This window comes from Anguilla rostrata, chromosome 2, assembly GCF_018555375.3.
Source record: "Anguilla rostrata isolate EN2019 chromosome 2, ASM1855537v3, whole genome shotgun sequence".
Taxonomy (NCBI): domain Eukaryota; kingdom Metazoa; phylum Chordata; class Actinopteri; order Anguilliformes; family Anguillidae; genus Anguilla; species Anguilla rostrata.
Window position 1 is genome coordinate 51,568,788 of NC_057934.1, and position 14,824 is coordinate 51,583,611.

The 14,824-nt window shown below is 39.4% G+C and overlaps 1 protein-coding gene across 2 annotated transcripts; it reads left to right on the top strand.

The window, feature by feature from the left end:
- Positions 1–889: 889 nt before the first annotated feature.
- On the top strand, positions 890–10,399 carry LOC135248383 (cytochrome b-c1 complex subunit 2, mitochondrial). 2 transcript variants are annotated; one of them, XM_064322951.1, is made up of 14 exons: positions 890–1,043; positions 2,305–2,379; positions 3,695–3,844; positions 4,011–4,075; positions 4,752–4,808; positions 5,500–5,624; positions 5,852–5,949; positions 6,030–6,087; positions 6,209–6,304; positions 7,036–7,235; positions 7,707–7,787; positions 8,935–9,011; positions 9,361–9,514; positions 10,061–10,399. In XM_064322951.1, exons 1-14 carry the CDS (start codon positions 1,011–1,013, stop codon positions 10,142–10,144), a joined length of 1,353 nt encoding a protein of 450 aa, XP_064179021.1. In that variant the 5' UTR covers positions 890–1,010; the 3' UTR covers positions 10,145–10,399. The 2 variants fall into 2 exon arrangements, with proteins under 2 accessions (XP_064179021.1, XP_064179022.1); XM_064322952.1 differs by having other exon boundaries at positions 954–1,043; positions 2,308–2,379.
- Positions 10,400–14,824: the final 4,425 nt, after the last annotated feature.

A 14,824-nucleotide genomic window follows, 5' to 3' on the forward strand; every position in this document is an offset into this window, starting at 1 on the left:
TGGGAGTGAGGCTTTCTTCTTCTTGGTGGTTGGCGAACAATTAATAATGCAGTGTAGTATAATGGGTAACGAGCTGGTCTTGTAATCTAAAGGTCATAGGATCAATTTGCAGGTAGGTGACTGCTGTTGTACCCTTGAGCGAGGTACTTAACCTGCATTGCTTCAGTATATATCCAGCTGTATAAATGGATGCAATGTAAATGCTATGCAAAAATAAATAAATAAATAAATTGTGGAATGGGAATCTATAACATACTCATTATTTTAAAAAGGAAAACCTCAAATTCTATCCATCAAACCTATTGAATTTAAATACTCTCAACAGATATGTGATACATCTCCTGTTGGTAGATACAAAACCTTTTTTAAAATATTAAGTTCTGCCCCCACTTCATGCGGAGTGGCTCTTAATCTCTGTGTGTGTGACATATTTAATGCAACTGTATACTACATGATTACCCTTCCTTTCCCTGAATCATTTTTCTTGCCATCTTTTTCCAAATTTACTTTTCATTACTCTTTTAACCTCTGCTTTACTGATATTTACATCTATCTGAATATAGTCTGACTTCAATGCCGTTTTAAACCATACAAACCCAGTAATTAGTCTTAATCTTTGGATTCGGAATCGTGACGAAATAATCTCAAATAAAATATCCTGTCTGTTACTGGAATTAAAAGATTCGATACTTATTAATGCGTATATGAATCTGAACAGATGACCATCCTCTCAGGTCGAATTTCTACCCATTGTAAGGCAATTAATATAGTAAACCAATTTACTTGAAAATACAGACATTAAGTTAATAAGTCATTTCATAATTATTATTAATTTTATTTATTTTTTGGCTCCGGTGAAATCTTAGGGCATATGGGGTGAAATGGGCTAATTGTGGTAAGACGCTATGAAACGCATTACGCTTTCATACAGGGGAAGTTGTGTACGCGGATGTTACGTCATTGATTCAGCCATATTGTGTTCTGGGTGTTGCTGAAGGAGAGATCGAGTTATGAAGGGGATCCGGGGTCTTAGTAATTTCTCTGTAAGATCTCAATTTGTCTCAGAATGGATTTAAGCAGAAAACATCACATTTTAGCTAGCAATATCACATTAATATAAGCCAGCTGAATGTTTTATAGTTCGCAGATAATAATGTTGGCTAGCTATCATTACATCTAACTAACGCTAACGTTACCTAGATGTTGGTAGCTATCCGGCTAAGTTCAGCTAACGTTAGCTATGAATGTTTTGTGCGCAAGGTTGTGCGACCTAGTGTAGCTGCTTGTGAGCTTGTTTTCTACTCAGACATGCAACTTAGCTGGTTCGTTTCTTATCTGTTGGTTTACCTGCGAGGTCATCGGAAGAAATAGTGCTGTGTTTTCTTAAAATCAGCAGGCTAATTACTTAACGACCCACTGAAGGTCACTCTTTTTTGTGTAACGTTAGATTCATAACTTTTGTCCAATTTAATGTCTGTCTAGCTAGACCTTTCCCAACAAATATGAGACTGATCTTAAAAGTTGTGTGACGGCTAAGTTAATGACGTTGCTTGCTATAGTTTCCCGTTCGCTGTCTACAAAGTTACCCCACTCGAACTGCTAAACAGCTGCCGTCCTCAGGATACCTTTTGCATGTATTGTACGGAATTAGCCTCACAACTGACCTGATTTGAAGTGGGTAAATGGTTTGCAATATGTGAGGATTTCAGGCGTCCCAAAGTTTGAAAAAAAGTTCCAATGTCGTGCAAAACCCATGTTTGTTCATTTGTTCTGTTAAATATAATTAGTGCATCTGGATGAAGCCAAGTGTATTAGTTACCAATAACCATTTTAATGTATTAAAGAGAAGCCAAGAGTGCTGAAGTTAAAGGGACCTAAAATGTCAGTAGTTGGAGATATTGTAGAAGTGTTTTTGGTTTGTCAATTTGAGTGAAGTGCCTCGTTTAGTATTTGCTGAAAGCTTTGGACTGTTGAAAATACCTTTTGTGAATGAATGTTTGGCGAACAAGCAATTATACAAACAATGTTTAATTGGAAATAAAAATAAAAACATTCACATATTTTGTTAATTTTTTTTATGTAAAGGACAAAAAAGGCGAGTGTTGCTCCTAGTTTTCTGTTTGAGGACTGCTATTAAAAACCAACTCTCTCCAAATACATTACACTGAAGTCAGCTATTTGTCAAATGGGTTGCATACCGTATTACCCACGGTTTGCCCTGCACACCTCCCCTTTTCACCTCACATTGCATGTCATCCAGTGCACATGTTCTGTGTACAATATCTCCTTTCTTCTGTTTTGCAGCAGAGGCTCTATGCAGCACAGGCTGCCCATAAGCTGGATGCGGCAGCAGCTGTTCTCCCTGCGCAGGAGGTTCAGGTCAGTACATGTAGGCTCTGCTCACAGAGGGCATACTGTACAGTATGCATTCACCAAGGATAGGGTGGGTAGGTCTCCTCCAGGCACTGCTCACATGTTCCATTTCTATACGTTGTCTACCCTGGGCAAACATGATATGAATGGAGAATAGGTGTCTGCTCTCGTACTAATTTTGGCATTTGTCCAGTTATTTTGCTGTGTGCATGTCTGAAGTGTTGTATTACATAGTTGCCACTACAGGTGCACATAGAAATGTTTATATTTTACTTGTCTGCCCCTATACCTGATACTTATCTAATGGAGCAATAAATGGGGAAAACGTGCACTTATGGTTGTCCAAAGTGCTACTTATGGGTACATTGGTATCTTGAATAAAATGTAAAAAGTGTATACTTTACATATATCAATGAGAAACATAAGACTTGGCAAACAAAAGTATGTTTCGCTTGCATTTGACCTCATGAAGCAAGGGGTGACATATTGTTATTTTTGTATTAAGCCACAGTGGTAAAAAATGTGATAAAATAAAATCAGTTAATTCAAGCATGTGGATCTCTGATTTTTAGCCAAATGCTTTTCAAATAGTGATTACCCTACTTCCTAGGCTTTCTCAGTTGTTGGGATTTGGGCTTTATTTTCTTATGCCTGTGGCTGTATCTTTACCACCCTCCTGTAGCCTTATTGTGCAAAACAGGGTTAAGTTATAGGGGTTGGCTTGGTTAGTCTTTGGATGGGAGAAAACATGCAAAAACCTTATTGGTGATGGAAAGAGCATTGGTGAGCCAGCAGGGGGCAGTCTTTTAATTGGAATAGTAAGTAGGCTAGGTCTAATAATGCAGCGGTGCCATTTATCAAAAGAACTGATGTGCCCTGGCCACAATCAGTCTTTTATTCTCATTCTCGTCACATAGGCCTAATCATTCTCTATAGTTAGTTATTGTGTGATCTATTGCATTCTTTCAATATAAGGGGCTGTGTCTTATGAAAACCATATTGAGAAGGCAACAGGAAACTGACTCCACAATCCTCCCTTTGAGTTATCAGTAAACCTTATTCTTTTTCTGAGTTAATTATTTGCATAGTTGCTCATTTTGCTTTTGGTTTATTGACAGTTTTTACCGGATGACTATATTCTATATTATACTCTTGCTTAAAGGTAAAGAGTTAAACAAGTATATATATGGATGCTAGATTAAAAATTGAGCCTGGTAGACTTGAGCTACTTTGAGTTCTGCTTATTCTGGAATGTTTCAGGATCGGATTGTATGTTGCCATGCAGTTATTTAAATATGTGTATTCTACACCTGACCTCTAGGTGACCAAACTACCCAGTGGCCTGGTCATTGCCTCCTTGGAGAACTACTCGCCTGCCTCCAAGATCGGTGTGTTTATGAAAGCCGGCTGTCGATATGAGACGCCAGACAACCTGGGAGTTACTCACATTCTCCGTTTGGCAGCTAACCTGGTAAGCGGCGGTCATTGTCTCCTTTTCATAATTAAGTTGTCACTCAGTATAAAGATGTTGAAGTGATGGAAAGCATTGTTGTTTCTTCTGTAACCCTGCTCAGTTTAAAAAAAATTTTTTGGCAGTGTTTTAGTAACAGTTGTTTATAAGCTTTGCTGTTTTTCAGACCACTAAGGGTGCATCGGCGTTCAAGATCTGTCGTGGTGTTGAGGCTGTGGGAGGCAGCTTGAGGTACATGGGCATCAGTCATCCAAATCCCTGTCTTAAAGGGGTAGTTCACATTCTGGGGCATGCGCTGAAGGAAATGGTCCCGACGCAAAGTAAAATTAAATGGAATTTTTTGAAAAATAATAGGGTAATATACAAACATAACACGTCTGGAGGCACACCATTATTGTACAAGCAGCTTTGGAGTTGCTTTAAAATGTATTTACTTGCTTCAGACCGCAAACCCTTAAAATGCCCCATCCCAAACGTTGTAAAACTGACAAGCCATCAGAAACCTCTGCAGATATATAAAATATCCTTAATCACACACAAAAATTTAAGATATACACTAAAGCTAAAATAATATCAATGTTTTCAAAGTGGTAGTTCACCCAAAATTAAATATCAGTTTAAATATCATTTTCATGTTTGTTTTGAAAGGCAAAAATGTTCAGTTGAACTGTCTCTTCAAGACACACAGTAATGTATGAGAGTTTGCTATTTAACAAACAGGCCTTTACTGCAGATGACCATGGTAGCTTGAATGAAGAAGAATCATCACTAGGATGGGTCAAATGCAGAGGACAAATTACCCCACGGGGTTCAATAAAGTATATCTATCTATCTATCTATCTATCACCAGTTTTTCGGTAGTAATAACAGTTATACATCTAATTGCGGTTTTGTCTTTTGTTTATAGTGTGACATCATCAAGAGAGAACATGGTTTACACTGTTGAGTGCTTGAGAGACCACATGTGAGTACTGTTAGAGAGCTATGGCTGCACGACTTTCTCTCCAGAGACTTCCTATATGTTACAGGTTTTTTCAATTGGATCTATAATGGGACATTGTCTTGTCCATATATTTGCCTCAACATCATGCTGAGGATGTTCAGTTGGACAGCCAGTTATTTATTCAAATTATTATGAAAATATACCCTGATATATCTGTGCCCACATTTTGGCCAGTAGCTGGTCTGTCAGAAACAGGCTTAGCCAATGAGGTGTGCTGCTTCTGACCTTCAAAATATCATTCAGGAGCTCCTGGTTGGGGTGTCCAGCTTAGGCACAATTTTTTAGTGATACACCCCATGGATCTGGACCACTCTGGTGTTGGCTGTGGTCTCTGAGACTTTTTTTGTATGCAGGGTATTCCTTGCGAAACAGAAACTCTTTGGCCTGAACAGGCTCCTGCAGTATGTCTGTGCCAACTGCACAGTCCCCTGGTAGCCTACCTACCTGCATGCGTTTTGGATGGTGTGGCTATTGATATTTCACTGTTCAGAGAAGCCTGCCATGATTTTTGGACACTCTAATAATACGTAGAATTAAAAAGTTGTTTATACAGTATACATAAAACAAAGTTTAATCTTGTAATGAATTTAAGACAATTGCGGACAAATTATTGGTCCTTGTCTCCATTGTTATCACTGTATCTGTGTTACAGTGACACTGTTATGGAGTTCTTGATCAATGTGACAACTGCTCCTGAGTTCAGGCCATGGGAGGTGGCCGACCTTACCCCCAGGGTGAAGATGGACAAGGCCCTGGCTCACCACAAGCCACAGATTGGTCAGTACCTTTACCCTGTTCAGTTTCCATCTCATTATGTATAATAGATATTGCACTATATTTGCTCCTGTTTTGTTTGGTATTTGCATACTCCTAGTATTTAGAAATTGTAACTGTAGCATAACCATTTTCCCTCAAGGATGATGGAGGTGCGTCTTTTAAATGCACACACAAACGGGAGAATCTGCTGAGAACAAAGCTGTGTGATTCCTCTTCCTCCTCCTCAGGTGTTATTGAAAGCCTGCATGCAGCAGCATATAAGAACGCCCTGTCCAACTCTCTGTACTGTCCAGACTACATGGTGGGACACATCGGCTCAGATCAGGTACTGCCCAAGGTTTCGTAGCAGTGCGCTGTGTGGTACAGTGACGCACATCCAGGTAACTTGCCTTTCTTTTTCTCCAGATGCTCTCCTTCGTCCAGAACAATTTCACCAGTGGAAGAATGGCTCTGGTTGGACTCGGTAAGGGATTTTATTGTGGGTTAAAGCTGACTTACTGTGGGTTGAAGGTACTTGTTTTGATGCTTTACTGTAGCTTTCACTTTACCACTGTACCTTTAACAAACATTTGCTGTCTGTCCAGGTGTGGAGCACTCTGTGCTGACGCAAGTTGGAGAGCAGTTCCTCAATATCCGCAGTGGAATAGGGGCTGCTGGGAAAAAGGCTCAGTACCACGGAGGCAAGGCAGTTATTATAGACTTTCCGCTGAGCGTAGAAGTGTAAAATCTTTGTCAGGGGCCCCAGAGAGGTATTAATGAGCATCATGTATTGCAGGGATGTCCAATCTTATTCTGAAAAGGTGAAAAGGGCCAGTTTGGCTGTTGGTTTTTGTTTTAGCCGAGCACTATAACACCTGATTTATCTGTTTATCTAATCATGGTCTTCAATCAAGTCAAGACCTTGATGAGTAAAATGATGTGTCTTAGCACTGATCTAAAACAAAAACCTGTGTTCACACCGGCCCTTTTTGGATGAAATTGGACACCCCTGATGTAGTGTAATTTCAGGAGCACATCGCTTGTTTCAAACGCATTCATTAATGGTACACTTATAGTGATTGAACATGTTTTTTTAATTACCTTGGTGTACATAATGCAGTTCAGTATCATGGATTTATCTAACTTTACTTATTCCTCAGGGTTATCAGTTGGTCTAATGATAAAAAATAAATAAATAAGGAGATATTCATTTCACTGCTGGGACATTGTGTGCTACTTCCACTAATGGAAAACAAAGGGCACAAATAAAACCCCAATGTACAGAGGCAGCTGTGGGATTCAGTAGATTACAGTATGTAGATCAATCTAAAGAGGCCTGGCCTAAAGGGATTACTTTGTATCCATTCTGTACGGCTCATGACAGAAGTATCCCTTCAGTGTGAGCGCTGTCTGACCTCAGCCTTGTGTGCAGGTGAGCTGCGGGTTCCGAACAGAGACAGCCTGGTGCACGCGGTGGTGGTGAGTGAGGGTGCGGCGGTGGGCACGCCGGAGGCTACCGCAAACAGAGTGCTGCAGCAGGTGCTGGGGGCAGGACCACAGGTCAAGAGGGGCTCCAACACCACCAGCAAGCTGAGCCAGGCCATCACCAAGGCAACCACCCACCCCTTCAGTGTGAGTACATCTGCCCCTTAGCAATGTCTGCGCTGTTAGCATTTTACCTGGGCTGGGGGTGGGGACTTCTTCTGTATTCGTTTTACATTTTACTGTGTAAGGGAAGTATAGTCTGAATATAACAATATAGTATTATTTGAAAGAGGAGTGTCCCACATATTATACTGCTCACAACTGGGACACTGGCTTATTTAAGTTATTGGTATCAGCATAAAGTGTTTACCTAACTCGGGCCATAGTCACAATATTTGGTTTAACACTGGAATGTGAGTGTGCATGTAAACAGTCACTGTTACAGCTTGAAAAGGTAGCTCAGTTCTATAGGTAAAAACTGAAAAGGCATGTGTGCTGTTCATGCATGCATTTGTGTGAGTGTGTGTGCTTGCACAGGGGTATACACACGCATATCACGTGCAGAATATCTGTGTATATTTGCTCTTTTGTTGTTCATACACATCCTCTGCTTTTCAGGCATCTGCATTCAATGCCAGTTACTCAGACTCGGGGCTGTTTGGAGTGTACACCATCTCCCAGGCCTCATGCACTGGTGACGTAAGTATGACAAGCCCTGCTTGCAACTGACTGAAAATATGGGGATATTTTACATGTTAATCAGAATTTCTCTGGGTATGGCTACTCTCCTTAACACAAATCTCCCACTTCAAATCAGCTCGTCAGTTGGTACAGCTGAGTACGTGCTGGTCATTCACTATCAGATCCATGAAATGATGTAACATTTGTGCTGTTGATTCAGTTTTTTCTGAACATAATATCAGAGATGACTGTATGCACTTGTCAGTGCATTTTGTGTGCATTTAGACTCATAAGCTTGATATATAGTATGTAAGTATAAACTAAGCTAGTAAAAGTTTTCTCCTTGTACACTACAGCAGTAATGGGAGATTGAGGCTTTGGGAACTTCAGAATGACTGTTACAAAAGTTACTGTTTTATCAAGGACTGTTTAAACAACCGATGGTGTTTTGCTACAGTACAGATTGCAGTGGCTGTTGATTGAATGAATGAAAGATTGAATGAAAGAAACCTTTATTGCCCTGAAGAGAATTTGCTTCCCCACAAAAACAGCACAAACATAACAACAAAAACAAAGACCGATAATTCAACATTGGGTATAATGGATGGGCTGTTACGGACTGGCTGCCAACCTAACAGTGTAATGGCACGAACAATTACACTTTTTACAGCTCTTTATTGTATGATACATAGATTATCTTTGTTATTTTCACTGGTGCAAATAAAGTGAGCAATGAATAGCTTAGTCATGCTTAGAAAACTGGAAATTACATTACATTACAGGCATTTGGCAGGAAATGCACCTCTAAAACTTTGTTGGTCCATCTAATGTGACTTGGGGCAAGTTTTTGAAAAAGCAGATGAAAACACAGATACCTTCAGGTACATTAAAAAGCACATCTTAATGTGTTTCTCAATACATTGACAGACTCATTTATTAGTTAACATTATTAGAAGCAGTTTAAGTTGAGCTTAAGTTAATAAGAGTCAGTTATTGGGTGAAACTGACAAACATGTTTGTTTCACCCTCTGTGGGGTTAATGACACTTCATTCCCCCATCACTGAAACAGGAGTGGAGGGTCCTGAATAACCATTAGGATTGGCATGGAAAATCCATTAAATGGACTTTGAGTTCATTGCTGATGGGAGCCTCTCCTCTCTGTAGGTGATTAAGGCAGCTCTTAGCCAGGTGAAGGCTGTGGCTCAGGGGGGCCTCACTGCTGCTGATCTCACCAGAGCCAAGTAAGTACACTTTTACAGATAAACATGTCTCCTCACCATCCAAATTACTGCAGCCTGCCTCAGTCGACAGGAAGGAAAAACAGACTAATGAAACGCATTAGGCCGTCTGCTGCAGACAAATGGATTGCTGCAGACGGTTCTGGTCTGGGTTCAAGTTGTGGGGGCTTTTTATATGCAGCAATATTTAGAAGGCATGCTATGAAAGTACCTGTATCTGTGATATCACATTAATGTGTACACTGGTCCTGGTAGTGAAATTAGTGAAATTGAGGATACATGTGCTTTTAGCAGTCTGAGTGTTCTGCTGTTTTAAAGCCTTGTGATGGATATTGGCCGTGTTGCTCTGCAGGAACCAGGTGAAGGCGGAATATCTGATGTCGCTGGAAAGCTCAGAGGGCATGTTTGAGGATATGGGCTCCCAGGCACTGGCAGGAGGAACCTACAATTCACCAGAGGCCGTGGCCCAAAACATTGACTCAGTGACTTCAGATGCTGTCATCAATGTGAGAATTTCAAATATTTTAAAAGGATAGTCCCATTTACTGAGTTGATCTGTATGTCAGGCATTTAGAAAATTCTAATATTGCCCATGTAATTCACTACTGCTGAAGGGACTGCCAGCAAGCACTGTTTTGTTTTCTGTAGCAGCTAACAGAATAGTTCTCAGTAAGGCTGTTGAATTTCGCAATTCAAACTTGAATTCAAATGTCAAAAAATATTCCTATGAATGGAAAACAATTAGCAGCATTTTTGGCTGCTCAAACATTTTTGTTTGCTGAACACGTCCATCACCCTACTTGCATTTAATTTTAATCATGTTGTTTTATGTTGTTTATTTATCACTGCATTAGATACATGTTGGTACCATGAAATACAGTGAATATACAAGTTTAAATACGAAGACAGGAAATCTGAATTGTTAAAATCGTCAAAATTGTACAAACCAAACTTCTTTTGAAAGAATGCAGTAACACCAGAGCAGGTTAGGTTTCATGTTTGAATCTTGATTGTTGAATATTGTAAAACATTTTAAATGTTTTGTTTTTCAGGCTGCCAAAAAGTTTGTGGCAGGGAAGAAAACAATGGTGTCTAGAGGACAGATGAAGACAACACCTTTCATTGATGAACTGTGACAGTGGATATTTTTATAACTTCAGAGGCAAGCTATGCCTTGTTGTTTATTCAACAACCAAAAAGAAAACAGAAAATGGTCCTGATTCTCAGTCACTTAATTGCAAGAAGAGATAAAATTGTCATCAGCAGTTGCTATTTATTGTTTTAATTTCTCTGTATTACCTGGGGAGAAAGGGTATGAAAGTTTCCCACTGTTGTCCTCTATACTGTACAATGGATGTAAATGAATTAAAGTCCATCTATGTTTAAAAATATTAGTCTCAGATTTGGTTTGCCTGTTTTACGTGTTATTAATGCAGAGGAATGAGATTATTCTGAATTATCTTTCAGCCAATAGGCAATTAAACCCAGAAATGCAAGGGTAGGGAATGCTTTGATTCAGCACATTAGTACTATGTGATACTAACTTGCATAAAATATATGGCTACAAGCATTTTGGCAATGTTGAAAGTTTCAAGTTTATGGCTACAAGTAAAACTGGTTTTATGTTGCACAAGGGAATTATTGTCCAAACCCGGTGTCTGGACTCTTACAGGGGGAGCATTATGAATAGGAATTGTAACATCTTGGCAAGATGATGAAGAGGAAACAGAGTTGAGGAGGATGAGGTCATGTGCAGCTGGACAGTTCTGAATTATCTGAATCCTGAATCCATAGACGGGTGATGTTTGGACATGCTGGCACTGTCATATCACATGAATGTAGCCACTGCCATTCGTTTTCAGGTTAACAAGGAGGTACACCTGGTGTCTGTATCAGAAATTCTACTGGTCCCTAAACCTCTGAGATACACATCTAGGCTCATTTACAAGGATTTCGATATTGTTCTTATGAATAAATGCAAATCACAAGTGGCGTGTAATTTGGTGAAATCTTGGACTTCAGACTGAGTGTGTGAATAATGCTGTATTAATAAGAGCAATTCGTTGTTCCTAATGTTTATGGTCTTTGTTATGTCAAAGAAGCTGTGATTAATGTTTCTTAATATAGTGCGGAGCATGCAGTTCTTCATTTTGCTATTAATTTGTCTGATTGAAGTCAACTGAAGGGTTGTGGAGACTAAATTGCTTTCTTGAAATTGCCTAGACCTGGAAAAATGAATCAGCTTGGATTAATAACACTGCACTTTTTAAATCTGAACTATGCTTACACATAACTTATCACAAGTAAAGAATATTTTCAAAAGTATGCATTGGCACTCGATGTAATTTATATTGGGGGGAGGGGTGGGGTCATTTTCCCAAACATTGTCAACAAATTAAACATTTATACATTCAATGGGCAGACAATCACCACAAATAAATTTCACAAATGGTACTTTTAGTTATAAGATATCATCAGGAAAGTTTTATTTTGCTTTCATGGTGCCATGAATTTGCATTGGTTTCAATGGGCATATCCAATGTTTGCCCTCATGGCAGATATGCATGTTACATACTTAATTCTGGGGCTACAATTCTTGACTTGGCTGGGAGAAAACTTTTCTTTACAGTTACATACATGGAGCAGCCTAGATTATGAATCCTCCCAAAATGCATGGAACTATGTATGAAAAAGGTTTGTAATTCCTACATGGAGCACCCAATATGGATGTAGTACATACCCTCAAATTAGAGCTGAATGTCTGCACTTCAACCTAATATTGATTGTTTTTTTTTTTGTTTTTTTTGTTTTCACCTCCCAATTGGATCTCATTGCTTGAACTGCAAAGATAGTTTGACTTTGTTCTGAGAAAAATGCAGATGATGTCAAAGAAAAGTTTAATCAATATTATTACACTCCTGCTGTCTGCTGTGAATTTAATTCACTATGTTACATCAAGGAATCTAACCAAAGAGGTGCTTGGTTAGTATTTAGTATTTAGGAATGCCTTTTGGAAAACCATGTTGTTGCTGAAAAGGGTGTTACAGGACTTCTTCAGGGCTCCCAGTGGCACATCAAAAAGCACTAGTCCCTATACCAATACTAAGGTAGTAGTAATGTAATGTAATGTTTAAGGAGCTGGTCTTGCATGACATGTGGGCTGAAGTAGTGGCATAGGTTTTGTTTGAACATTGGGGAGGACACATTAAGTGGGGGGTCTGGGGGTCCTCCCCCTGGAAATTTTGAGCATCAAACACTTCATTTCCTGCATTCTGGTGAATTTTTATTCTGGTGGAAATGTCTTTATTTATGTAAATGAAAACACAAGATTCAGTTTTTATTGGGGGGGGGGGGGGGGACAAATGCATGCGTTCTAAATATTTATTGATTTATTTAATGTTTATTTGATAGGGACAGATACATCTAAACATAGATTATTGTCAAACAATATCCAATGCAATGTATCACAGCATTTATAGCATATGCTAATTTCCAATGCTTGTCCCTAGATGGGCTTTTCAAACACGCACACATACAGCACAAAATCATATAATCATAAAATACATACAATGAACTAAAAGAGCATTGTTATATACATTAAAATTGAGTAAAGATATCATAAAATTTGATGAAAACCTAGCAATTCATAATCACATATGATTACACGACTGAGTGCATTTTAAAAATGGCTTCAGTTTATATTTAAAATGCTCAAAATGATGGTCGTTTTAAACTTCACAGGTAAAGAATTCCAGATGCTAACTCCCTTAATAGAAAAGGCTAAAACATGATGGAGCCATATCATGTAGGCATTTAAAAGTAAGTTTGGCATTGGCAAACTTAACAAAGTTATCAAAATTTAAAACATGCAGTTTTTTTAGAACGTGACAATCGTGAAATCTTATCGGCTTTTGGTCTAGTATTTTTATTGCACGATTATAGAGCCTTTCTAATGGTTTGATAACTGAGGGGCATGCTTGCGATCAAGAGGCAACACAATAACTAAAATGCAAAAAAATCATAGAGTGCATGTATAAATTTGCAGTGTCAAATGGCAAACAGTTTCTGATTAGTCTAACTGAGTACAAATTGACTTTTAAAGTTCTACTCAATTTTTTTACATGCTTGTCAAATTTCAATTGGGGATCCAGTATGAGACCTAAATATTTAACTTCTGTCACCTGTTTAACTGGTTCGTCTTTGATGTTAATATGTAGTTCATCTGGCGTGGGCCACCTCCTGGATGAAAAGCATATAGAGACAGTTTTTGTAAGGTACGTGCATTGGTAGTCTTACCAGACACATTTACACCCACCGGCCACTTTATTAGGTACACCTTGCTAGTACAGGGTTGAACCCCCCTTTTGCCTTCAAAACCCGCCTTAATTCTTCGACGTGTTGTGCGTTCCGAGATGCTCTTCTGCATACCTTGGTTGTAACGAGTAGTTATTTGAGTTACTGTTGCCTTTCTATCAGCTCAAACCAGTCTGGCCATTCTCCTCTGACCTCTGCCATCAACAAGGCATTTTCGCCCAGAGAACTGCCGCTCACTGGATATTTTCTCTTTTTTGGACCATTCTCTGTAAACCCTAGAGATGGTTGTGCGTGAAAATCCCAGTAGATCAGCAGTTTCTGAAATACCCAAACCAGCCCGTCTGGCACCAACAACCATGCCATGTTCAAAGTCACTTAAATCACCTTTCTTCCCCATTCTGATGCTTGGTTTGAACTTCAGCAGATCGTCTTGACCATGTCTACATGCCTAAATGCATTGAGTTGCTGCCACGTGATTGGCTGATTAGATATTTGCGTTAATGAGCCGTTGAACAGGTATACCTAATAAAGTGGCCAGTGAGTGTATGACAGTGTCATCAGCATACATCTGAAGACCAGCTCCATGACATGAGTGTGGAAGATCATTTATATATAAACTAAAGAGAAGGGGTCCGAGTACGGATCCCTGTGGAACTCCCATTTTATTATCCAAGGATGAAAATGTATTATTATTCACCATGACGCACTGTTGACGGTCCTGGAGATAAGACCCAAACCAAGACAATGCTTTTCTGGAAAATTTTAATTTGGATTATTTAGAAATATTGAAGGGGATGTATTCCTTGCATCCCCCCCGAAATCTACGCCTATGGGCTCAAGTCTCAAATGAGATGCGGCTATTGTAATTGTCCAACATGCAATATAGACCAGCCAAAGAAAACAGTAAACTGTTTAAGTTAGTCTATACCAGAAATACTGAATTTCACTCATCCAAGCTCTTATAAGTTCCCATTTGAACTACTGTAATGCTTTGGTGGCCAAATTACAGGTTTCATCAGCCGACTGCAACTGGTCCAGAACGCTGCTGCCTCCAGGTCTTCAACCTGCCTAAATTCACATCTGCTTTGCCACTTATGAACACTCTTCACTGGTAGCTACCTACTTTCAATTCAAATCTCTCACCCAGGCATGCTATGCTTCGAATGATACTGCACAATGCTCCAACATCTAGCATAAAGCCTTCCAAGAAGAGTGGGCGTTGTTATGGCCGCAAAGGGTGGACCAACTCCATATTAATGCCCAAAATTTTGGATTAGATGTTGGATGTCAGGTGTCAACATACTTTCGGCCATATAGCGTAGCTGGGCGAAAGATTCAAGACATGGAAGAGATGTAGTGATGGTGGAAGAGAAAGTGGAAGGAGAGAGGTTGCAGAGATTGTGGCGTGGAGTCACAGTAGGAGCGGGTAGAGGAGAGAGAGGTTGAGAGGAAATTAAAGTGAAAAGGATAAATGGTGATCAGAGTGCTGGAACAAGGTGATC

Excerpts from the sequence above, each read along its gene's own strand:
- LOC135248383 (XM_064322951.1), top strand. The coding sequence starts at position 1,011 with ATGAAGGGGATCCGGGGTCTTAGTAATTTCTCT. Across the intron at positions 6,305-7,035 it reads AAAGGCTCAGTACCACGGAG|GTGAGCTGCGGGTTCCGAAC; the intron begins GCAAGGCAGTTA and ends CCTTGTGTGCAG. Across the intron at positions 9,012-9,360 it reads GCTGATCTCACCAGAGCCAA|GAACCAGGTGAAGGCGGAAT; the intron begins GTAAGTACACTT and ends GTTGCTCTGCAG.